We start from the raw sequence: 26864 nt of genomic DNA on the forward strand, positions 1-26864 counted from the left end.
CCCAAGAGTGTGTGACAGGACAGAGCTCCTCCACACTGTCTAGTGCTGCCCCTGGTCCGGGAGCGTGTGTGACGGGTCACAAGTCCCTCCGCACTGCTCCAACAGACTCCCAGTCCAGGGACGATCAGGTGCTCCTCCCTTCCGGCATGCCACAGCCACTATCCTTTGGTTTCTGAAAATGTTTAGACTGTGGTTGGAGGCAACATCATTTAATTGTTAGAACAGCAAGAAATCCTTTGACAAACAGGGAAAAAACATTGTTCAGCTGTCCCCTGCACTGACTCACCGGAAACTCCCGCTAAGAGGTTCACAGTGCCCACTCACCTCTACAGTGTGTGATCCCTGTCCTGAATAGTAAATGGCAGCAGGCCATCAGACCTCCTGGGATTAACAGATTGCATCTAGCACAGATGCAGCCCCGTACGTCCACTCCAAAGCAGTCGTTAACGTCAGCTCCAAAAATAACCAAGTCAATTGGTCTTGACCAACTGGGGAAGCGCCTGTTGCGGCGCAGGGTTGCAAGTCTAACCCACGCTCTGCCCATCGTGCAGACTGGGAGGCAGAAAATGTCAATCGCCCTCCCCATCTTTCCTCGATCCCTCACCCTCTCTACAAGTGCAGACTAGGATGAGAACAGCAAGAGACCTGGCCCCTGGCCCACCATTACAGCGAGCAAGCACGGGCTACAGGGATCTTTATTCTGCGTCAGAGTCATTGTCCAAAGGGTCCAGCTGAGATGTCTCTCTGTAGCATTGGGCTAGGGTCCTCAGCTCCTCCAGGACCTCTCTGAAGTCCTCCAGCTCCGTGCCGGCGACGAAGAAGGTGCTGAATCTGCTGAGGTTGAGGCGGCTGACTTCGTGGTGTAGGTTTTGCAGGACACTGTGGGTGGCTGCGGAGCACTGCAGGGCAGTCAGAACAGGGATGCTCTCCACAGCTGAGGACAGACAGAGGCCCATTCACTAAAAGTTTCACTCCTTCTTGCCCCTCCCAGCAGCCAGTCGCAAACCCCCATGCCCAGCACCACCCAGGCAGTGGTAATCATTTCCCTGCCCATCACTCACCACTTGCTGAAGTTGGTCTTCTTGTCATTTGCCCATGCTTGTTGAAGGAGGGCGTAAAGATCTGTGGGTATGGGGTAGTCACTCTGCATGGGGTTTCAGCCATATGGACAGCACTGAGGAATGAAAACCGTCACACATCACCAACCAACATGGCAAACATTACCTCTTCCCTCGGACCCCCTCCCCGTAATGCCCTTCCATATAACCATAACCATATAACCATTTACGGCCAGCGGACCTCTCCCTATCAACCCTTCCCGTGGACCCTCCCCTCGTCCATCCCTCTCCCTGCAGACCCTCTCTCTGTCTAACCATTCCCATCGACCCTCCCTGCCAACACCTTCCCGCAGACTCACTGCCTGTCCACCTCTTCCCACAGACCCTCGCCCCATCCACCACTTCCCACAGACTATACTGTAAACACCTTCCCAGGGACTGTCCCTGCCAACTCCCTCTCTGTCAACCCCCAATCCTCTTACATTTTCCCATAGGACTGAATCCTTTCCATTCATTCTTTTTGAATGTTCCCAATAGAGCAAACCTCCTGTCGATTCATTCCTTAGTCCGCAGCATCCCACCCACCTGATTGCAGCAGGGAAGTGACCCTGCAGGAAAGTGTTGAGCACCTCCTCCCCTGATGGACATCTGTGTAAGATGGTGGGTCCCATCACCCCGGGCGGAAGGTTACTAAAGGACACAATCACAGGCACCATCACTCAAACAGAATCAGTCAACATTCGGTAAGGCTGCTGTTTCTCTTGCTGGGGAACTGGGTGCAAGGCAGAGTATGTATTTTGAAAACTTGATGACTCAGACAGCAGAAAATAGCAAACATAGATTCAGGATCTGCCGCTACAGATTTTCTGGCTGTTCAGCACTGGGACTCCAGGACCACACTACTGTTGGGTATAGACTGTGTACCTTTGAAGATGTGCTTACACCTTTCGACCATTCCAGCACCTGTCGTTCTCAGATCTTTGGGTCATGGGTCTAGGTACCAAAACTGCCCCTGTATTTGTCCGTCAGTAAGCACAGTGGTGGTTTTCCTGCTATTGTCCAAGTGCCACAGGAGAATGGTACACTAGAACCTGTGGCAAGGCCATACAAGTTCAGCACCGACATTGATCTCACATCCGTTGTGGATATCTACGTGAGGAGGACCTGGCTCAAGAGGGCAGTCAGAATGGTCATGAATTCCCTTCACCCTGCCACAACCTCTTCTCACCTCAACTCTGGGCAGAAGGGACAGAAGCCTGAGGTTTGGCACCTGTGGTTCAACAAAATTTTTCCAAAACCTATCTGACACTTGAATCTCCTTGTACAACCTAAAAAACACGACTGAAATGTCACTCAGGCAACTATGAAAATCCAGTCATCTTTCCTTTTTTTAAAATCTTTCTCTCAGTGTATTGTGGTAATTTGATTTCTACTCTTGTAATTGGTGTACCTTGTGCATCTGTGTGGCTGCAGCCAGTAGGAATGTTGGGGCAGTTGTTCCTGTGCATGACAATAAACTCTGATCTAAGTGGGGGGAGGCAGCAATTTAGGCAAATTGTCCTCTTCCCACCCCATGCCTAAGTCACTGGCTGAGATGGGAGACCACAAGAGGTGCCATGGATTAGACCCACACCCACCTGATCTGTTGCTCTCTGCTGATCCCTCGGCATACCACAGACTGAGCAAAGCACCGAGCACCTGTGACCTCCCCGCAGGGGGGCAGAGGGGTCCATGGCAATCTGTTCCGCTGTCCAGCCAGCACGTCTGGAAGCTTGTCGGTGTCCCTGGTGATGAGTGGAACTGCAGCGGATGCTGTGACCACCTGCCGTGGAGAAACCAAATTACAACGTAGTGCGGGAACTGCTCCAATGTGCACAGTCCCGCACAGAGCCCACATCTCCTGGTGAGTGTGGAGGAGTCCGGGCACAAAACTCCAGCACAGGGAATGGAGCTGTATTTCCTACCAACGGTCTTCAAGCCCCAGAATGCCCCTCCCACTAGAGCAAACCCCCATCCCACATACCCTTCCACAGAACCCAAGATCCATCCCTCCATGAATTCACACTCCCCCCATAGCCCAGAGTACTGGAACAACTCAATGAACCCACAAATTTTTTCACTGAAATAACACCCCCACCCAACTGTAGACCCAGAATCCCTCTCTCTGGAACAACCCCCCCCCTTCCACTGACCTCTGCTATCTCCAGTCCTCACTGGAGTATCCACCATCCCACCACATCCCCTCTCCCTCACATGCCCTCCCGCAGGGCGTGCTCTCACCTTCCTGCCGGAGAAGCTGAGGGTGTCAGTAAGCTGGGTGAGTGCCATGGCATTGGATTGCAAGCGGTAGGGGAGACTGAGTGTGTCTAGGGCTGCGGCCAGCACTGCACTGCTGTGGTAACTGAGAGATGCCTGTGGAAGAGAAGGAGAGGTGACTGAAGACCACTTGGAGTGGCAGGAGGTGACCGAATGATCAGCACCATTCCAATCATATCCCCTCTCACCCCCATGCTCCTGCCTTCTCCCCGTAACCTTTTCATGGACCCACCAACCTCTGCTTTAAATTTCCCTGATGAATTGGTCTCCACATCATTTGTAGTTAAAAACACAGAAAGGCCGGAAGAACACAGCATCGATAGGGGTAAAGATATATTGCTGACATTTCCAAATCTTTTCCTCCTATGGACACAGCGGGACTGGCTTGAGTTCCTCCTGCATTTCTGTATGTTTTTACTACAATTACAGTTGTTACAGACTTTCGTGTTTCACTCCACTTCATCTGCTCTTGCGTCTGAAACTCTGGCCAAGTCCACAGGCCGAGCCAGCTGTCTCCACTTAGAGGCCATAGGATGGGCGATGTGACTGGAGAACAGGGAACGGCTATCAAGAGACTTCACTCTGGGTGTTGGCGAGCACACCCCCCCCTTCCCAGCACGAGGGTGGAGATCAAATGCGGGAAGTGGTTCCTACCACCTCAGACACCATCCACACCTCAAAACTTGCTCCTACCGAGCAGATACTCACGTCATAGATTACGTGTGGCAACATGACCGGAGCAGGTTGCTTATGTCCCAAGTAATTGCTGTTGAGCGACAATGGGCAGAAGGCAGAGCTGCGGCTAGACAAATGTACGATGCCCATGGTGGAGTTCAGCAGACGATAGATGTTGGCTACAGGGCTCTGGAGAACCAATCACAGACAGTGTTACTAGTAAGCTCGTCCCCACCAGCACTGTACCCTACACATTGACCTGTCCCACCAGCAATGTACCCCACAAACACAGACCCATCCCCAACAGTACTGTTCGTTACCTTCAGACCCGTCCCCTCCAGTACTGTACCCGAGACAGACCCATCCCCACCAACAGTGAGCCCCAATGCTGCAGTGGGTACAGCTGCTGCCTCACAGCCCCAGTGCTGTCTGCACACTCCCCGTGACCCATGGGTTCTCCAGATTCCCCCCCTACCCCTCCCACATCCAATAGACCCATGGATTGATATGTTAACTAGTCACTATAAATTACCAGTATGAGGGACAGCTGAAGGGAATGTGGGGAGATGGGTTGGTGAAAGACCCCAGGGACCACAGGCATCCAATAACCCTGGATGTCAGTCTCCCTTCACACTAACTGCACACGGTGGCACCCATGCATGGTCTGCTAGATATGCTGTCTAGAGCAGGGGCACAAACCTCAGAGCAGATCATTGCTCCTCCCTTCACTCACCGTATCAGAGAATGAAGTTGGGGCCAGGGCACATGTGAAAATGCCTTTGCCTCTGTATTCATCCTGCAGCATCTCCACCACCTTGGCTGAGAGGCCAGAGAACCCATCCTGCAGGTCACACAGCACGTGGAACCCCTGCAACACAACATGTTGGCTGTCAGTTGAGACCAGGAAAAAACCCAAACCACCACGTACCCCCGCCTCCAAAAAACAAATCAGGCAGACCATACACAATTTTAACAATACAAACACCCCATATTCAATAAGCTGCTGTTATCGCACCCTTAAATGGCTGTCTCACTGGTAAAGATAATCTGTTGATCAAATACTACCTTGCACTGATTTAACTGAACTTTTCCCTGCCACACTAAACTCTGCAGTGTTAAACAGTGACAGACCCATTCCCACCAGTACTGTACCCAACTGATATATAGTGACAGACCCATCCCCACCAGTACTGTACCCCAGTGTTACACAGTTACAGACCCGTGCCCAGCAGTACTGTACCCAACTGTTATATAGTGACAGACCCGTCCCCACCAGTACTGTACCCAACTGTTATATAGTGACAGACCCATTCCCACCAGTACTGTACCCAACTGTTATATAGTGACAGACCCATCCCCACCAGTACTGTACCCAACTGTTATATAGTGACAGACCCATCCCCACCAGTACTGTACCCAACTGTTATATAGTGACAGACCCATCCCCACCAGTACTGTACCCAACTGTTATATAGTGACAGACCCATTCCCACTAGTACTGTACCCAACTGTACCCAACAACTGTACTGTACCCAACAGTCTAGGCCACTATCAATGAAACTATCTTACAAAGTGCATTACAGCATAGTACTGGCCCTTTGGCACACAATGTTGTATATAACTACCAAAAGAAAACGAAACCCTCCCTATTGCATTACCCTCTTTTTCCAAGAGTCTCTTAAATGCCCCTTCTTTATATTTAACATTAAGCTCAGACATGAATTTAAGTTCTGCAAATTCAGGGACAGCACAGTTGGCATAGTGGTTAGTGCAATGCCTTTATAGTGCCAGCGATCAGGTGCGGGGTTCAAACCCCACGCTGTCTGTAAGGAGTTTGCACATTCTTCCCGTGTCTGGATTCCTCCCACCATCCAAAATGTACCAGAGGTGTAGGTTTATTGTGTGTAAATTGGACAACATGGACTCTAAAATGGCCTGTTTCCATGCTCTATGTCTAAATTTCAATTTAAAAATCTTATGGTCAGTCTCCCACAATAACCTGCCCACTCATGCCTCCCCATGCTTCCATTATATTCAAAGGCAGGGCCTGTTGTCTCTCTCCTTTGTTCTCCTCCAATTTGCCTGGATATGGATTGAAAGTGAAACACAAAGGTCTGCAGGCGCTGTGGTTGTGTAAAAACACACTTGATGCCGGAGAAACTCAGCAGATTTTGCAGCATCCATAGGACACCTTGGGCCTGAACCCTTCCTCAGGTGTAAGTGAAAAAATGACAGGAGCTAGAATTCAAAGGCTGGGGAGAAGGGAGGGATGGGAGGGGGAGGAGTACAGTCCAATAGACAAAAGGGGTTAATTGGATCTAAAAGGACAGGAGAGAGGAAAGGTGAGAAATGATTTTGGTTCTGTGAAAGGAGACACAGGGAAAGGGGGAGGGGGGAGAGGAAACATGGATACAGATTTGCCCACATTCCACTGCCCCAGACACCTGCAGATAGTCGCACTCTTCAGTGTAAAAGTGGAGCCGGTCTTCAAAGTCATCCAGGAATACAGGGTCCTGAAAAAGCTTCTCACCAAATCCAAATGCTTCGAACCGGTTGGAAGTACTGTGCAGATAAAAGCAAAGTAAGGATGTCAGTTTGGCAGGCTGTGGCACCGCCTGGTATAAACGCCCATGCCCTTCACTCACCTGGCGTGGTTGTACTGCTGGATGACGGAGATGGTCTTTGGGTGCAGGTGTACCCTCAGATAGTCTGACCAGACCCTCACGCCGGTCTCCAACCGCTGGGCTCCCCGGGGCAGGTCGAGGGGTCTCCCTTGCACGGATGCCGGCATTAACCCTAGGAAACAAGGTGTGAGAGTGGGTGGCAGGGGTCAAGGCGCAAAGAAAACAGACTGAAGATGCTGTAAAACTGGAGCAAGACACAATGTACTGGAGGAACTCACTCAGGGTGGCATGGTTGCTATTACACCAGTGACCACGGTTCGAATTCAGTGCTGTGTGTAAGGAGTTTGTATGTTCTCCCTGTGTCTGCATGGGTTTCCTCCCACCCTCCAAAAATTTACAGGGGCTGTACGTTAATCAGGTATTTGGGCGGCAAGTGGGCTGGAAGTGGCTGTTATCATGTTGTATGTCTAAATATTAAAATTGAACAGAGCAGGTCAGGCAGCATTCCTGGGAGGCAATGGGCAGTCGACGTCTCCTCCCTTCAATGGATACTGACTGACCCGCTGAGTTCCTCTGGCACTGTGTTGCTCGCAGGATGGAAGGCACTCACTTTCTTCTTCCTGGGATATGGTCGAAGTGACATTTCCATTGCGTCCCGCTTCACCCTGTGGGAAAACAAGGGAGCGGATGAGGAGCAGGAACTTGTGTGGCTGAACGGGGTTCCCTCGCCAGCTCAGCACAGAGAGAATCGGAGCTGCTCCATGACACCGTTCCCCCCACAGACTCACCAAGTTCACTTCCTTTCATCTCCCAAGTCCCCCAACGCTCTATTGAACTCCCTGTATTTGAGCCTTCTACATGTTCATCGCTCTAGTGGATGCTTTGCAGTATGAGATGGGAGTTGCTCTGATCGTAGGGAATTACAGAATTACAACATAACAAGCTTTACTCCCTTCCACAGACTCAACCTTCTTCCCTGGCTGCCTGGGAAAGGCAATCGACCTGCTGAAAGAGCCGTCACACCCCAGACACGCTCTCTTCTCCCTGTTCTGACGGGCTGAAGTGTAAAAACATAGACCAACAGGCTGAATGACAGGTTCTTTCCTGCAGCCATCAAGTTCCTGAATGAACCCACAGTATTGCTCTCTTGCTGCCCGTAACTTATCTTCCTTCTCAAAGTAATTCTATGCTGTGTAAATAGTGCTCTTTGAACAGTTTTATGTCATGCTGGAGATATCTTGCTGGTCTGTTAGCAAAAGAACCCTTATTACTGTAGTAAATTTAAAATTTCTAAATTGAAAAATATAAATTTAAATGTACAACATGGTAACAGGCCCCTCCGGCTCATGACCCCGGTGCTGCCCAAATATCCCTATTGACTTACAACCTTGTATGTTTTGAAGGGTGGGAGGAAACCAAAGCACTCTGGGAAATCCCACAGACACTAGGAGAGAACTTAGACATAGCTGGATTCAAACCCAGGTCGCTGGTGCTGTATTAGCGCTGAGCTAACGGCCATGCTAACTGTGCCGCCCCAGACTAATACTAGGTATTTTGTGAAAAATAAACCAAGTTAAAACCTCTTTCAGTTTTACAATGACATGTCCTAACTGGCCTGCCCATATTCTTGGGCCGTTACATAGGTGGCCACAGGTTTATGTGAAGTGTTTGCTCTGCTGAACAGGCCACTGACTAAAAGCAGCATGTGGAGTCACCAAAACTCCCCCCCTCCCCACCCCAAACATGGATCAGGGAAGTGACACCATAGTGCTGGTATAAAAATGCTTCCTTCTTCCTTCGGTGAACTCACAAAGGAGTGGTGTTGGGGAAGGGCTGATGGTGGAATTGGTGTGGACATCAGGGGTGGATGGGCAGTTTCCTGAAGAGACTGAAGGGGAAATGGGATATTGGGGACACTCTGGACCGAGTGACCTGGTCAAGAGGTAACTGCGGTTTAAATGGAGTGGGCAGCAATGCATGCCAGCAGAGCTGCTGTCTCACACCTCTGATGAGGCAGGTTTGATCCCTACCTCCGGCGGTGTGTCAGGTGCTCTGGTTTCCTCTCACATCCCAAAGGCACAGAGCTGTTGGTTAAATTGCCCCTAATGTCAGCAAGTGGGAGAAGTTGATGGAAATGTAGGAAGGATCTGGGCAGCACGATTAGTCCAACATTACTACATCGCCAGTGACTTCAAGTTCCATTCCAGCATCTCAACCAAACGTAAACTGGATTCCCAGTGACAAGGAAGTACTGTCAGATGATGATTCTTACGATGCTCACTTGCTGATTATAAAAAAACCCCACCATGGTTTAAATTTAATCTTTTAAATTTGAACCCAGGTCACTAACTTGGGTTCAAATCCATCACTGTCTGTATGGAATTTGTACGTTCTTCCTGTGCCTGCATGGATTTCCTTTGGGTGCTCCGGTTTTCTCCCACCTTTCAAAATGTACAGGGATTGTAGTTAAACTTAGAACATTACAGCACAGTACAGGTCCTTCGGTCAATGATGTTGTGCCGACCTATATATACCTTAAATAAAAACAAAACCCTCCCTACCACACAACCTTCTTTTTCTTTTATCCACATCCTTGACTGAGTCTCTTAAATGTCCATATTGTTCCACCCTCCACCACCACCCCTGGCAATGCATTCCAGGCACACACAACTCTCTGCGTAAAAAAACTTGGCCCTGATGTCTATCCAAAACTTTCCTTCCTTCACTTTGAACAAATTTTCCCCTGGGAAAAATGTGCCAGCTGTCCATCTCATCTACACCTCTCAGAATCTTGCAGACCTCTATTAAGTCTCCTCTCATCCTTCTTCATTCCAAAGAGAAGTCTCAGCTCTGCCTTGTAAGACACATTTTCCAATCCAGGCAATCTCTTGGTAAGACTCCTCTACACCCTCTCCATAGCTTCCACATCCTTTCTGTAATGAGGTAACTAGAACTGAACAGAATATTCTAAGTGTGGTCTCATCAGAAATTTATAAAGCTGCAACATTACCTCACGACTCCTGAAGTCAATCCCCCAACTAATGAAACCCAAGAAACCTTGGCTTTCTTAACTGTCCTATCAACCTGCAGGTCCACCTTATCTATGGATTTGGACCCCAAGGTCCCTCTGTTTTTCCACACTGTTAAATAATCGACCATTAAACCTGTAAGCAACCTTCAAGCACACTCTGGTAAATCTCCTCTGCATCCTCTCCATAGCTTCTACATCCTTCCAGTAATGAGGTGACCAAAACTGTACGCAATATTCCAAGTGTGATTTCAACAGAGATGTATAGAGCTGCAAACTGTGTGGCAACTTTGAGAGATGTATCCAAAAGCCAAGATGGTCATAAATAGGCAAATATCTAAGCCTTTTCTATTAGAAAGATCATGCAGGTAAGGATGGCCATTATAACCATTTCTATTTATATTGGCAGAAGTGATAATGAGATCAAGGGTTTTAAGATAGAAGATAAAGAACATCAAATTAGTTTGTTTGCAGATGTTATATCTCACAAAACCAGAAATATCATTGAAAAAAATAAATGTACAATTGGCAGAATATGGTTTAATATCAGGCTACAAAGTTAATGTAGATAAGAGTGAAGTGATACCTATCAATAGCGGGGACTACACTCAATGCAAGCAGGTGACAAAGTTTAAATGGCAAAAGGAAGTAATTAAATATTTAGGAAGTAATATTGACAGGAATTCAAATAATTTATTTACCATTATTTTAAAAATTAGTGAGGATTTAAAGGGAGGAAAGATTTACAAACAACTTTAATAAGGATAAATTGTGTAAAGATTAATATTTTTCCAAGGATACAATATTGTTTTGACTATTTTATTTATATTTTCACACAAGCTTGTACAGCCATATACAGTGTCATGCCAACAATGGCAGTTCACATTCAAATATACATATACGGGTACACAATCCTTTATCTGGAAATCTAAAATCCTGAAAGCTCCAAAATCTGGCAAGTGGGGAGAGCGAGTTGGGTGGGAGAAGGGGAGAGACCGGCACCACGAGTCGAGCGGGCAGGTGGGGGGGGGAGGGGCAGGGGAGACAGGCAGTGCGAGTCAGGAGGGCAAGGAGAGACCGGCAGCGCGAGTTGGGCAGGTGAGGGGGGAAGAGACCGGCAGTGCGATTCCTGATAAATGACCTCCGCCAGAGTGGGCACCCTTGTCTACTAGATCTGGTAAGTGGGAAGACTGAAGAGACCTATCCATTGGTTACAACTTTCGCCTTGGGCACATGGTATAGTGTCCTGATCCAATTTTGGAAAGTTGGTCCCAACCCCACCTTCTCCAGCACCTTAAATAAAAATTCCCACTCCAGTCTGTCAAAAGTCTTCTCTGCATCCAAGGAAACAGCCAAATCCCCTCTCATTTCTAGATTGTGCCAGATGCATTACACTCTGCCAATATTCTTCAAAATTGTCGTAACAATCGTCATTGTGAAAGATTCTGGGAAGGTCCAGGTTCCCCTGGCCTGGTCTATCACCTCTAATAAACAGAGGCATTAATAAGTCCTTAAATTCTTGATAAAACTCAGACAGGAATCCATCCTCCCCAGAGACTTGCCAGCTTCTAACACACTCAATGCTTTATCCAGCTCTTCTTCTGTAAAAGGACGATCTATCCCCACCTATTCCTCTGAATTCAGGTGTGGGAGATCTAATCTGGCCAGGAACTCATCCATTTGATTGTGATCCCCAGTCAATTCAGATTTATTCAATCCTTCATAGAATTCCCTGAAGGATTCATTAATTTCCTTTGGTTTAAATGAGACCTGGCCATTCCCTGTTTGTATTGCATTAATTGTTGTAGAGACTTGTTCTGCCCTCAACTACCAAGCAAAGACCTTGTGAGCTATCTCCCCAAACTCATAATACTTTTGTCTCGACCTCATAAAGGCCTTCTCCGTACTATATGTCTAAAGTGTATATATTCCAATTTCTCCAGTTTGTGAGAGCTCTATAATGGTCCTCTGAGCCTGATTCATGAAAATCCTTCTCTATTTGGTTAATATGTCCTTTTCCAATTCCTCCACTGCCCTCATATAATTTTTCCTGACTGTCTTTGTATACCCAATTATCTGGCCCCTCAAGAATGCCTTAAGGTGTCCCACAGAAGAAATTTATCTGGAGTTGTCCTCACAGAACAGGGCTATTTGAGTTCTTATAAAACTACAAAACTCAGGCTTTTTCAACAGCAAAGTGTTAAGATGCCACCTGTATGCTATGCCTTGCTTATCTGGCATATCTATGGCCAAAGCCAAGGGGGAATAGTCTGAGAGAAGCCTTGCCCTATACTCAGCTTCCATGATCCTACCTTTCAACTGACCTGAAGCCAGAAAAAATCTATTCTAGAGTAGGAGTCATTGCTTCGAGTAAAACAAGTAGTCCCTCTCTCGGAAGCTTTCTCCGCCACGCATCTATCAAATTCAGCTCCCTCACACAGTCAATAGTGGCTTTCGCCGCACTGGTCCAAGTTATCTGTTTTGTGGATTTATCCAGCACAGGATCCAGACACAGATTAAAGTTGTCTCCGTTAGAATATTTTCTTTCACCTCCACCAATCGTAGGGAAATGTCCTGTATAAATTTTTCATCATCATAGTTGGGGGTGTACACATTCATTAGGGTCCAGGATTCTGAATACATCTGACAGTACACCATATGAATCTTCCCATTTTGTTTGTAATCACCTTCTGCACCTGAACTAGAATACTCTTCCCCAATAGAATTGCCACTCCCTTCGCCTTTGAGCTGAACGAGGAGGATATAACCTGACCCACCTACCCCCTTTATAGCTTTTGACGTTTCTGCTCAGTTAAGTGCGTCTCTTGAAGTAAGGCCAGATCTATCCCCATTTTTTAAATGTAAGCCAAGATTCTTTCCACTTCACCGGACCATTTAAGCTATTGACATTAAAAATAGCAAACTTTACATTCTTAGCCGTTACCCACAGGTTTCTCCCCTAAATGCTCCCCCCCACCCCCGCACTCCAAATCTCTTACTGTCCACTTTTTGCTCTGCTCCACTGAGTCGCCACAAGCCCTGGAAAAGAAAGAGTAACACCACACACCCATTCGCTCACAACACTTCACTAGTAAAGGACAAAGACAGTGAAAGTAAAAATTAAGGAAACTAGCCAAAAAAAGGAAACCCTCTGTAACCATACACTCATTCAATCCCCTATTATCCTTCCATAACAGCCATATCCACCCACTCCCAACCCAGTCAGTGACAATCTTCCATCTGCCGCCACCAGCCCCCCCAACAATAGGTTGTGCAGTTTACACCTTTCATCTCCTCCCTCCAACTCCCAAGCAAAAAAAAATTAGTTATAACGTTTACTTCCATTTGTCTTTTTTTCTTATACCGACTTTTCATTTAAACACCCAAGTATTTTACAATTCACAGTGAGTCCATATATTTCTGCGGATTAGTTGTCTTTTCAGTTACCCACGTGTGGGTAAATCCTCTGCCATTTGCCACACTCTCTTGGGATCTGTAATGAATTTCCTTTTATACCCCTGGCAAAACCACTTTTAGAGTGGTTTGGTACCTCAGTACGCACTCATGGCCCTTCTGTTTAATTGCCCTTTTCACTGGCTCCAGTGCCTTCCTCGCCTTTAAGAGCGCCACACTACTAATGAGGGTAGAAAAAAATCTTGTTCCCATCTATCTCAATGGGACTCCTCTCCCCCCCCCCCCCCCCCGCCCCCTTTTGCTGCTGCTCTCAGCATCTCCTCCCTGTCTGGGTATCGTAATAATTTTACCAAGACAGAGCATGGTCTCTGTCTAGGACCCGGCTTCGGGAGGAGGGACCGGTGAGCCCTTTCTACTTCCACCCTCTCCCAGCGTGCCTCCACCCAGCACCTGTGGATTCATGTTTGAAAAAAGGTTACGGGGTTCTGACCCTTGGGCCCCTCTTTCAGCTCCACTATTTTGATGTTGTTTCTCCTGCTTAAATTTTCCAGGGAATTTAGCTTTCCCCATATCCAATCCCTTTCTTTCATTAAAGAGTCAATATTCCTCCCCATACTATTAATAGTGTCCTCTGTTACACCCCCCCCCTCCACTCTCTCCTCCACTTCTAATACCCTTCCCTGTGAGGGCCCCCTGTACCTTATCCAACTTTTTAACCATAACCTCAGCCCTTTTATCTATGGCCAAGGATTGCTTGCTCTCCATAAGAGTAAGTGCCTACATAACATCACACAGGGAAGGCTCTGAGCTTCCCTGTGTGTTTTGCCTCATTGAGGCTCTCCTCTTGAGCCCCAAGGCTCCTCACAGACACCCCTTTCCAGGGTAGCCCAGGCTACCCAGGGCCCCCTCCCCAGTCCCCAACCTCCTCACTGTCATTGCTGCTGCTGTTTTCTCCAGAAGATCCAGCGATGAACCATCCACTGCAGCTCCTACTTGCAGCCATCACAACGCTGCTCAAAGCCACCTCGTCCATCCTGCGGCCGGATCTGCCATCAGGACCCAGGTAAGTGCCGCTTCCCTCAAGGTAGGGACTTGTAGCAGCACCCCCCCCCCCCCAACCTCTTTACACACTAACTCATGCCCCTCTCCATGGCGCTCTGCTCATCCATGCCGCAGTCTCCATGCCCGCCAGGACTGCCGCTCAGATCCCGCACACCAGAACTCAGATTAGCGCCATTCATCTTCAGGGTGGGTTTGGCAATGGCTTCTCGACCTCTTTACGTGCCGACTCACACCGTTCTCCTCAGCACTCCGCAGTTTTCATGCCTGCTGGATCTGCCGCTCTGCTCCCACGCTCAAGCAGGCTGCTCACTCCAATGCCCAGGCTGTGGGGGGGTGGGTGGGGGTCGGTGCGGGGAATACTGGACCTCTCTCTCCCTCCATCACTCGATCCAGGGCTGTCTGCTGCAGACTGACAGCCTGGGGTGACGTTTTCTTCCAGGAGGGCATCCTCCTGTTCAACAGAGTGTCCACTGGAAGGGGATGCTCTTTCAGCAGGCCTTGATGTGGCCCCCACCATTTTCTTTGCCACATGGTGCCTCCACACCAGGTCCTGGCTTCAAGGGCTCTTCTCTCCCATTTTTCCACATGGACTTCCCTTTTTTGTCATATTTATATTCTGCATGAGTTCCCACATCTTCTAATGGTATTTGGGCGATTCTTCGGAAGTTTTCTTTTGCTAATTTTTGTCCTGGCTTGGGAGCCACAAGATTCCACCTCCTCTTCCAACCACATCACGTGACCTCCCCCAAGGATACAATATTTATTTCAATCATTACCAATCCTTGTACCAACCAAGTTTTTTCAAGAATTAAATAAAAAATTAAGAAAATTTATTTAGTGAGATAAAATGCCAAGGATAGCCTTGTAAAAACTAATTTGGAAATTTGATCAGAGAGGACTAAGATTGTCGATTTTTAAAAATTATTATAAAGTAGCTCAATTAAGTTTTTTTGTCTTCCTGTTATCAAACTGGGGAAAAGACAGCGTGGGTACAGATTGAAATGAATAAGAGGAGAAATTAATCCAGAACATATTTTGTACAAATGGCATGAAGAACTTTTGAAAGGGAAAATGGAAGTAACATTTCTGAAGTACTTGCTTAAGATATGGAATGGAATCTATATGAAAAGGAGAATAAAGAACGATCAAATCACTATTTTTATTCTCATATTGATCCTATATGTGATAAATGTCAATTGAAAATAGCTTCCCTTACACATATGTTTTGGTCCTGTCCCTCTACAGAATTATTGGAAGGAAATTTTTTCCATTATATCTACTGTTTTGAATATTGATTTACAACCACATCCCATTACTGCAATTTTTGGATTACCTATGATAGATTTGACTTATTTATCTCTTCCTGCGGATCGTATGATTGCTTTTCTTACACTAATGGCTAGAAGATCTATACTATTAAATTGGAAAGAGGTAAATCCTCCCACTGTTTTCCAATGGTTTACCCAAACTATACTATGTTTAAATTTAGAGAAAATTAGAAACTCTGTCTATGAATCCCCTTCTAAGTTTGAGTTAACCTGGCGACCATTTATTCAATATTTTCATTTGTGGTGAGTTGATCTGGCTCTGTTTTCTTTCTATGATTATGTATGATAATTGGGCTGTAAGATGAGATCGGAGTGATCGGCGTGGTTTAGCTATATCTGTAGGTTTTTTTTAAAGTTTTTTTTTTAAGTTTTTTTTAAATTCAGATTTGTTTTTTTTTCTTTTTTGGGGTTTTTTTTTCTCTTTTTTCATATATTGTTATTAATTATATCTTTTTTTTAGAGATAGTTCACACCCTAAACTGTATGTGTTTATAAATTATAATAATAATAAAAAGATTGAAAAAAAATAGCCAAGATGATATTAAAGCAGAATTCACTTATTCCTTTTACATTAAATTATCCTTTTTTTTATATTTGGCATAATCATGGGATAAAGAGGATAAAAGATAGTTTTTTAGATTCCTTTTTTCTGACTTTTGAACAAATGAAAGAGAAATACAATATAATCGAATAATACTATTTCCTCATATTATCAGCTCAAATCATATTTACAAAAGTTAGGTGTGGAATTTAGACTTCCAGAGCAGAGTCAATTTGAATATTTAATAACTGATACATTTATAGAGAAATGTATTACTAACATGTATATAAAATTACAAGACAATGTAGAAAAAGGAATTATACAAGTCAAAACAAAGGAGGGAAAGAGATTTAAATATACAAATTCAAGAAAAGATTATGTCATGAGTATAACCAATACAATCAATGTCAGATATCAAGTGGTACAATATAATTTTTTTGCACCAGCTATCTATATTCCATATAAATTACATGGACTTAACTCAAATTGTTTGGATAAATGTTTCGGATGTAATAAGGAAATAGGAACTTTATTGCATGCAGTTTGGTTGTGTGGAAAAGTTGAAAACATTTGGGAAGATTTGAGTATATTAATGGGATGAATTATGAAGGTACAAATACCAAAAGATCCCAGAATATTTCCGCTAGGTGATTTATTTGAAATAAACATTGAATTGAAGTTAGATAAATATCAACAAAAGTTTTTGAGTGTAGCAATAGCAGTGGCAAAGTAGTGTATGGCAGTAACATGGAAGTCAGACAATATTGTAGGGTTAGATAGATGGCATGTGGAAATACAATATTGTATACCATTAGAAAAAAATTATTTATAATTTAAGGAATCAACCAGAAAAATTTTACATGATCTGCAAACCATATATGGATTTCAAGTCCATCCATATCATCCGTTACACCCACTCCTCCCAATTAATAGGTTTAAGATATAATTAATATGTCAGAAAAAAATCAGTAGTGAATGATATATAATATATTCAGGTGTGTTTTCTTTCTTCTTTCTTTTTGGGGAGGAAGGGAGGGATGGGGAGAATAAAAACAAAATTAGGTATCATTTCGCTTTTATTATAATGTATTATTCAAGGCGAAGAAATATATGTGCGTATTTGATGCAAATGGAAAATAAAATTTTCCAAAAAAAAACTGAGAGATGTATAGATTTGGACCCCATGGGGCCTCTGTTCTTCCACACTGTTAAGTATCCTACAATTAACCATGTACTTTGCCTTCAAGTTTCACCTACCAAAATGTATCACCTCACACTTATTTGTTTCGTAATCAAAGGTCTAGCGTCTTCTCGAGGCCGACCTGCAAGGATCGCATTGCTTAGCAACAAAGTTGGAATGCCCTGACTCAATGCCCCCACATCACCTGATGGACACTTTCCCCAGCCTCCTGAGTACCCCACATCACCACCTGACAGACACTTACCCCCAAATTGCCGAGTTGCTGTAGAAACGGGTTCTTTGTCACTGGCTCCTCCTCATGTACAGTCAGACTCCCCTCCCTGCAGAAAAAGAAAACTTTGAGAAAAGACAGCTAGCAATATGTTTGCATCATCACCTTGCCCCCTGCTTACAGGTCTCTCTGATGGTTCAGAGTGGTGGGACAGAACCACTGGCTTAAGGGGTGACCTTGGACAAAGCAGTGATGGTGGCCCTGATCCAGGACAGGAAGGTCACCAGGCATTCCTGCTGCTGGTCTAACTGTTCAAACTAATGGAGTCATACCTCCCCTCGGAATTGGTCATGCTGCCCCTTCTCCTCGTCAGCAACGTGGCACACATGGGGAAGGACAAGTGAAGATGTGGTGGGTGGAGAACATGGGGGAAGGGGCTTCCTGCAGGCAATGGAGTTCAACCCCCACAGAAAATCTGCTCAAGTGTGGACCTAAAGCCTAACTAATCCAAAGCCAAGTAAGAATAAGAACATAAGAAATAGGAGCAGGAGTTGGCCATCCAGCCCATTGAGCCTACTCCGCCATTGTGATCATGGCTGATCTAATGATGGGCTCATCTCCACCTACCTGTCTTTTCCCTTAATTCCCCTACTAAGTAAACATTTATCCAACCTTGTCTTAAATTTACTGAAGTTGCCTCCACTGCTTCAACGGGCAGTGAATACCAGATTCACCACCCTCTGGGAAAAGCAGTTCCTTCTCATCTCCATCCTAAATCTGTCCCCTAGTTCTGGTCTCCCCACCAGTGGGAACAAATGACCTATCTCTATCTTATCTATTTATTTCATGATTTTATACATTCTTGTAAGATCCTCAAACTTCTAAATTCCAGCGAGTACAGTCCCAAAAGACTCAATCTCTCTTCATAGGCTAACCCCTCATCTCTGAAATTAACCTGTACCGTCTCCAAAGGCAGCACATCCGTCCTCACGTAAGACTAGAACTGCATGCAGTACTCCAGATGTGGCTTCATCAGTACCCTATACAGCTGCAGCATAAATTCTAAATTCAATCCCTCAAGCAGTGAAAGCCAATATTCCATTTACCTTGACAGCCTGTTGCACCTGCAAACTATCCTTTTGCAATTTATGCAAAAGTACTCCCAAGTCCTTCTGCACGGCAGCATGCTCCAATTGCATGCCATTTAAATGATTTTCCATTTTAGCTTCCAAAGTTCCTAACATTGTACTCCATTTGCCAGATCCTTTCCCACTAACTAAACCTATCTATACCTCTCTGCAGACTCTCCGTACCCTGTACAATTTGCTTTTCTATTCAATTTGGTGTCAACAACAAACTTAGAAAGAATCTCTTCCAAAACCCAACCTGGCTGTGGCACAAAACAATCTCAACACATAAAATGTATGGACTCAGCCTTAATTCCCATTTCCCCCATTCTTCAATCTCTCTCTGTATCTTAAAACACATTCAATGAGCCAGTCTCTACTGTTTCCTTTGACAGAGAATCCCACAGATTCACCACTTTCTGGAAGGAGCAGTTTCTCCTCATCGAACCATAGAAACTTACATCACTGAAAGCACACCCTTAGACTGTTTTAGTCTGTGCTGAACTATTATTCTGTTCTGCCCCACTGACCTGCACCCAGTCCATTGCCCCTCCAGACCCTTCCCAACCATGTACCTGTCCAAATATTTCTTAAATGTTAAAATTGAGCCCATTTTCACCACTTCAACTGGCAGCTCATTCCACTATCCCAGAAGTTCCCCCTAAATTTTTCCCTTCACCGTTAACCCATGATCTCTGGTTTGTGTCTCACCTGTCCTCAGAGGAAAACACCTGTTTGCATTTACTCTGTCTCTCCCCCTCATAATTTTGTAAACCATTAAATCTCCCCTCATTCTTCTATGCTCCAGGGAATAAAGTCCTAACCTGTTTAATCTTTCCCTGTACTCAGTTCCTCAAGTGCTGGCAACATCCTAATAAATCTTCTAATTTAATTTAGACATACAGCATGGTAACAGGTCCTTTCAACCCATGTGTCACCCAATTTACACCCAATTAACCTACAACCTCCGGTACGTTTTTGAAGGATGGGAGGAAACTGAATCCCCTGGAAAAAAAACCCATGCTTCGAAACCTGGTCCCAACCACTGGCGCTGTAAGAGCACTGTGTTGCACTAACCTCTCCGTACTCTTTCAATCTTATTGATATCTTTCCTATAATTAGGTGTCCAAAACAGCACACGATACTCCAAATTTGGCCTCACCAATGTTGTATACAACTTTACCATAACATCTAATACTCAGTATTTATGAGGCCCCTATGCCAAAAGCTCTTTTCGACCCTATCTACCCGTGATGTCACTTTCAGGGAATTATGTATCTCTATTCCCAGATCCCTCAGTGCCTTATCATTTACTGTGTATGTCCTACCTTCCAAAATACACCACCTCACACTAGTCTGCATCATCTCTGTCCTCAATGTACTCCAGTCCCAGGTGAATCAATCTCTCCTCACAAGATCACCCCTTCATCTCTGGAATCAACCTGGCAAACCTCCTCTGCACCAGCTCCAAAGCCAGTCCATCCTTCCTCCAGTAAGGAGACCAGAATTGCACGCAGTCCTCCAGACGCAGCCTCATCAGGACCTCATATGGCAGCTGCAGGATCTCCCAGCTCTTTAATTTAATTCACAATCTGTTTGAAGGCGAATTGAGAAACAAAAACTACAGATGCTAGAAACAAAGAATTAAATTAAATTTAGATACAGCACGGTAACAGGCCGTTTTGGCCCATGCTGCCCAATTACACCCAATTAACCTACAACCCTATGCTTTGAAGGGTGGGAGGAAATGGAGCACCTGGGGAAAACCCACAGACATGAGGAGAACAGTGTCAAATTCAAATCAGTCCTCTGTCACTGTTAACCGTGCTGCCCTTGGAGGAACTTGGCAGGTTGAATGGTATCGGTGGCTTGAAATGGTGAGTCTAACGTTTTAAGTAAAAACCCTAAGATAAAAATGGCAAAATTACACACGATGGGGGAATACAGTTGACCACTATTCAGTCACGTCACATAGAAATATTCCCAGATCCCTCAGTGCCTTATCATTTACTGTGTATGTCCTACCTTCCAACTTCAAGTTTATTGTCATCTGATTGTACATACAAAGCCTAACGCGTCTCCGGACCATGATGCACACACAAAAACGTAATACACAACAATTATTCAAACCATAAAAACAAACATTTCGCTAGCTGGATGGCCTTATCTGGAGTGGTGTCCTGAACTGGAGCCATGTTTCTGCAGTTACCCGAATTCAGCAGCCCTTCATTTCTCTCTGGTTCAGATGCGGCCTGAGATAATCCAGTTTATTTTCCAGAAATCATACATTTGCAAGTAAAATTATCATGAGCCTCAATGGATTCTTACATGATGCCAAAATGTCCCACCTGCCTGCATTTGGCCCTTATCCCTCTAAATCTATCCTATCCATGTATCCGTCCAAATTTTTCTTAAATGTTTCCTCCACTTCCTCTGGCAGCCTGTTCCATACACCCTCTACAAATCTGGGTAAAAAAAGTGACCCCTAAGGTTCTTATTAAATCTCTTCCCACCCCCCCTCACCCTAAGTCCCCTGGGAAAAAGACTCTATGCATTCACCTGATCTGTTTCTACAATGACGTGTAGTCTCATTCATCGTCAGTGTGAGGCTAAATGTAAACTTGAGGAACTCATCAGTCTTCCTAGACATATTTAAACCTAACAGTATGAACATTGATTTTTCTAATTTTAGATAACCGCCACCCCCATCTGATTCAACAGTTTCTATTTCTTTCCCTTATCGTAGACATACAGAGTGAAAACAGGCCCTTCGGCATCCTTTGTCTGTCTGTAGAGAACGCTGATCAAGGATTATATCTCCCAACGCTCTAACATCATGCATGACATACTGACTGTCTGAGCCAGGTTTGTCTAACAGGGCTCAGCCCAAGCATCCTATCAGATTGTCCACCCACGACCAGAAGAGTGGGCCTCACAGAGTCAGGTTGGGGCTCATCCTCACCATGTTAGTGCAGGTTCGACCTGGCTGACTCCATACAGATCTCCTTCCTGCTTCAAGCTGCTCAAACTCCCTGCAATACACAAGGCAAGGCCATCACTGCAGCTCAGCCACACAAACTGAAAGCCTACGCCAGTAACTATGCAGCCTCTCCTCCTGTCATTGCTTGAGAATACGGGCTTGCAGAGTCGCGGGAGACCCGAGGCTCCAGAAGTCACATTAGAGAAGACAAGCTTGCATTTCCTTGACCGGAGGATGAGGCAAGGAACACACGAAGGCTGCAGTGAAGGGATTTACACCAGGCTGCAGACTGATGGAGAGTGCCAAAGGGGTACCAGGCATCGGAACAGAGATGTGCGAGGGTGCCAAAGGCTTCCTGATCGGACCAGAGGTTTGGATCTGGATGGAGTTCAGGTTGTCAATGGATCTAACTGGACTGCGTGGCTGAGGGGAGCACTGGAGGAGAATCCACAGATGCTCAGTGTCTCTGGGTGCCTCTCTTTTGCTTTTCTTTCTCTGACTGTAAGGGGAGCTGGGCAATTTCTGCTGATGGAGAATCTTTGCTTTGCAGTAGACGAAACAAAATTTTGAGTAATATCACATTTTCTTTTTTATTACATGACAACAAAAGAATCTAGAAGGTTTTAGGCTGATTTAAAATGAGGATTTCAGGACTTTGATAAGATAAATGGAAAGAAACTCTCTGCCAGAACACGAGGACCTTGAGATCAGAGCCAGGCCTATCTGAGGAGGAAGGTGGAAAACACTTTGATACAGAGGCAGCTGGAGGTGTGACAAAAGTGAAGAATTTTCGAAGGTTGAACTTTAAGGCGGAGTGTGTGGTTATGGGCTGGATTCTTAACAGTGTGGAGGAACAGAGGGATCTTGGTCCAGGCCAAAGTTGCCACGCAAGTTGATAGGGTGATTAGGAAGGTGTATGGTGTGCTGGGATCCATTAGTCAAGGGATTGAGTTCAAGAACCGCGAGGTAATGTTGCAGCTCTATAAAACTCTGGTAAGACTACACTTGGTGTATTGTGTTCGGTTCAAACTTCATTACAGAAAGGATGCAGGTGCTTTGGAGAGGGTACAGATGAGATTTACCAGGATGTTGCCTGGATTGGAGGATGCATCTTATGGAGCAAGGCTGGCTTTTCTCTTTGGAACGACGAAGGATGAGAGGTGACTTAATAGAGGTACATAAAATTACAGTGGGTTTAGACAGGGTGAACAGCTGGCATCTTTTTCCTGAGGTAAAAATAGCAAATACCAGAGGACATTGGTTTTAGGTAAGTGGAGCAAAGTTTAGGGGAGATGTCAGAGATTTTACTTGGAGAACAGTGGGGACCTGCAATGCATGGTGGTGAAGACTGGGACATTCAGAAGACTGTAAGAAAAAGAGAGTTACGAGGGAAGGAAGGGTTGGATCAATGGTTATCAAACTTTTTCTTTCCACTCACATCCCACTTTAAGTAATTCCTATGCCATAAGTGCTCTGTGATTAGTAAGGGATTGCTTAAGGTGGTATGTGAGTGGGAAGGTTGAGAATCACTGCTCGAGACCCAATTGTTACTGAAATACTTTGCTTGAGAAAAATTGTCATTGGCCCATTTCCTTTGGAGTTATGAAACCGTGCACATAACGAGTCAATGAGGCACGATTAAAACAGTGGTTTCCAAACTTTTTCTTTCCACCCACATACCACCTTAACCAATCCCTTACTAATCACAGAGCACCTCTGACATAGGGAATACTTAAAGTGGGATGTGAATGGAAAGAAAAATGTTGAGAACCACTGCTTTGGGGTGTTAGACTCAGCCGTACTCTGTTGCTCAGCACTGGACCCTGGGTACAGTAAATAGCAAAGAGGAAAAAAACCTGGTCCCTCATGACTGATGAGACACTGGACTAGACTTGAAACCTAGACAGTTAGTAAATTTTAAAATTTAGACATATAGCCCAAAGCCCGTGCCGCTCAAATACCCCAATGAACCTACCTACACTATGTTTTTGTACATTACCGGATTTGTAATCCTGAGGTCTGAATTGTCAACTCACCTGCGAATGGCCCATAATATTCTGAACCTTTCTGATGCGTGTATCGGTCAAGGTATCATGGTGAGAACTGAACGCAGTTTTGCTGGTAGAGATTTGGAGTTGAGAGGGCATTCTCAGATGGTAGTTAAGTTATAACGGACTGACAGTGTACCTTTGAGGTCCAGGAGAATGAGGCGAGGAGTATAAGTAGGGTGACCACGTAACGTCTGCCCCTCCCGGAACAGGACATTGTTGTTGATTTCGGAGGAGTCATTGTGATTCGAATCATAGTGCAAGGCAGCATCCTTGACAGACACATTAATTACAGTTAGGTTCAGTCATGTCTTCGCTAACTTATAGATCACTCCTTCCGCTCCGCCACCTCAACTTTCCCAATTTGAAAAGACTCTTCCTGGCGGACTTGAGCCTCCCCCTCTACAGATCTTAATCCCCATCCCTCCCTCCAATCCTGCCAAGCTCCTCAATGATTTCTTCCCCTTACTCTTCTCCCCTTGAGGCTCTGCTCCATCCACTCAAAGTCCCATCCCTTCACTCCCCTTGTCTCACCTCTTCCACCTCCACGACCCACCACAACAACCCCTTATGAGGAGATATGGGGAGGGGTGGAAGCTGAGATGATATGAGAAAATATAAATTTCTCATGCACAATGTTTTCCAATTTTATATTTTTGAATGTTGCCATCATGTGGGACAGCAGAAAAACAATATTGCGATTGTCAAACTTTCGTCTACAGTTTGTGAGTATTGTTTGTTTAATTTACAGACTTTTAATTAATCTAATCGTCTCTGCTCTCCCCACTCAAATAATAAGTGGGCCTGCCCACGCTCCCTCATTCACCCCACTTTTCGGGTTAGTTGGGATCAGAATTCCTCTCCCACAGGAAGCTTGTCCCCAGTCCAAAACTGGCATTTGGCAGGGGCACTGTCACCCTCCCCATCCCAGGTTCAGCACCCTGCTCCTAGTGGGCCAGGTACTTCACCCCCACCAACCCTTGACAGCTCCCATCCCAGGTGTATCATGTCCCCTTCTCCCTGGGACCCCAGCACAACCACGTCCCCTCCTCAGGGTGGTCCTTTAATTCCCCCTCCTCAGGGTGGTCCTTTAATTCCCCCTCCCCCCTAACAGCTGACTGGTCCTTTCCAGGGTACACCACCTCTTTTCCCCAGGGCCCCAATACCCAAATCAGAGCACACTTCCACCCTTGGGCTTGCCATCACCTTGAGATTAGGTATCACCTTGGCGATTTCGTTCTCAGGGGCACCATCTCCCCCTCCCCACCCCTGGCACCCCTCTTCCCACCCTGAGGTCCCTTCACTTCCCACTCTTGGGCCCCCTTCCCACCCCAACATCACTCCAGGATCATTCCTCCTCCCAACCCCTGGACCCCTCCCTCCCCACTTTACCCCCCCAAAGGTCCCTCCCTCCCTGGGATCATCCCTTCCTCCCCACCCTGGGATCATCCCTCTCTTCCCCTCCAGAACACCCCATCCTCCCCACCCCAGGGCCCCTCTCTCCCTCGGATCATCCCTCCTCCCTTTACCTCAAGAACACCCCCTCCCTCCCCACCCCGAGATCCTTCTCCTTCACCGTCTCCCCAGGCCGCCGACCGACCGCTCGACCCCTCCATTCCCTCCTCTCCTACACAGTCCTGCGTGTGGAGCCCGTCACCGCGGGCCCACCTGGATGTTCCACCAGTGCGTGCCCACAAAGTTGCTGTAGTGGCCGAGCTGCAGCGTCAGCACCTCCCTGCACACGGCGCCCATCAGCCGCTCCGGCCCGGGCTCCTGGGGCCGCCAACCGTCGCCGGGCCGAGCCACCTCCGATTGGCCGACCCGCGCGTCACTCGTCCTCCGCCCCGCCTCCCAGTGGCCGGGCCACTCACAAGGTACCCCGCGCGCAAACCTCCCCTCTCCAAGTCCGCGCCGCAGTCGCGTGGTCGTCACGCCCCCTCTCATTAGCCGCCCCGCGTGTCACTCACCCGCTATCCGGCAGCCGATTGGATCTCGCGCCGCCTCCCATTACCCGCCTTTACTGGGTCATTCATAATTTGTTGGTTCCCGCTCTACCTTATCTGCACCATCACAGGCACCAGACTTCACTCAATGGAGGACATCTATATGAGGGAGTGTCTTAAAAAAGCAGCCCCTATCCTCAAAGACCCCACCCCCCAGGCCAGGCCCTCTTTACTACAGGAGTCTGAAGACGAGTACTCAGTGGCACGAGGACAGCTTCTTCACCTCCACCATCAGATTCCTGGATGATCAATGAACTTACTTTGACTATTCCTGCACTATTTTTATTTAATTTGAAAGGCAGTTTATATAAACGTTTGCACTGTGATGCTACCGCAAAAAACCGCATTTCCTGACTTGTTCATGACAATAAATTTGAATTCTCATTGCACAGAGGAAGCCGATTTTGGTAATTGAAACCCGTGCTGCCAACTTAACCCACTATTCCCGTCTCTCTTTGGAACGAGGGAGAACAGGTAAAGGTAACGGTTCTATTATTGACAAGCAACATGCATGAAATTTTTTAACTTTTGTCTGTCGTAAGGCAGACAGAGCGTCTCCACTTTGTCCAGCGCCCCTCACAGCACCTGGTGTTTCTCCCCTCCAAGTACTAACCATCCTGATCCTGCTTCGCTCCCGAGATCAGACAATCTAAGGCGTATTCGGGCTATTAGGCTTCTGGTCACGGGGATAAAAAGTACAGTAACATCCACGTTATCTGGAATTCAAGCAACAGCCAAAAAACCCACGGAAAATAAATAGGTAAAATACACACAAGTTTAAAATTGGCACGTCTTGCCACTAGTTTGCCAATCACACAATATACAATCTCAAGCAACCAGAAAAATTCACTCATTCAGCATCTACCAATCCCAATAGTTATCAAATACCAAGGCTTTTACTGAACAATCTCCTTGCAGGCAGTGGAGGATTCACACCCAGGTTGCTAGCGCTGTAATGGCATTGTGCTAACCATGCTGCCCTTCAATGGGGTGTTCTCCCACTCTCAGAGACCAAAACTGGACACCACATTTCAGATGCAAATTTAACTGGACGATTGCAACAGCTCCTCACTCTTCTCCAGTCACTTGGAACACACAAACTCCACTTGCTTGCCATAAATAGATGTTTGTAAATTTCCCCCGACATTGTGAGAAACAGAATTTGTATCCACACTAGGGTGGCATCCTTAGTGTGATGGAGGCAGTGCGACTTCGGTTGCAGTGGCCTCTCCTTGTTTTTCTTTTAAT

General features: G+C 46.1%; 1 protein-coding gene across 1 annotated transcript; it reads right to left on the bottom strand.

The window, feature by feature from the left end:
• Positions 1 to 193: 193 nt before the first annotated feature.
• Positions 194 to 25475, bottom strand: msto1 (misato mitochondrial distribution and morphology regulator 1). Its single transcript, XM_069940569.1, has 14 exons — positions 25282 to 25475; positions 23753 to 23885; positions 21548 to 21617; positions 17492 to 17567; positions 7284 to 7338; positions 6695 to 6845; positions 6494 to 6611; positions 4783 to 4917; positions 4083 to 4238; positions 3339 to 3470; positions 2696 to 2880; positions 1644 to 1748; positions 1062 to 1174; positions 194 to 934 (listed from the first exon to the last, which is right to left on the bottom strand). The coding sequence occupies exons 1-14, from the start codon at positions 25363 to 25365 to the stop codon at positions 696 to 698; spliced, it is 1752 nt and encodes a 583-aa protein (XP_069796670.1). The 5' UTR covers positions 25366 to 25475; the 3' UTR covers positions 194 to 695.
• Positions 25476 to 26864: the final 1389 nt, after the last annotated feature.

This window comes from Narcine bancroftii, chromosome 5, assembly GCF_036971445.1.
Source record: "Narcine bancroftii isolate sNarBan1 chromosome 5, sNarBan1.hap1, whole genome shotgun sequence".
NCBI classification, from domain to species: domain Eukaryota; kingdom Metazoa; phylum Chordata; class Chondrichthyes; order Torpediniformes; family Narcinidae; genus Narcine; species Narcine bancroftii.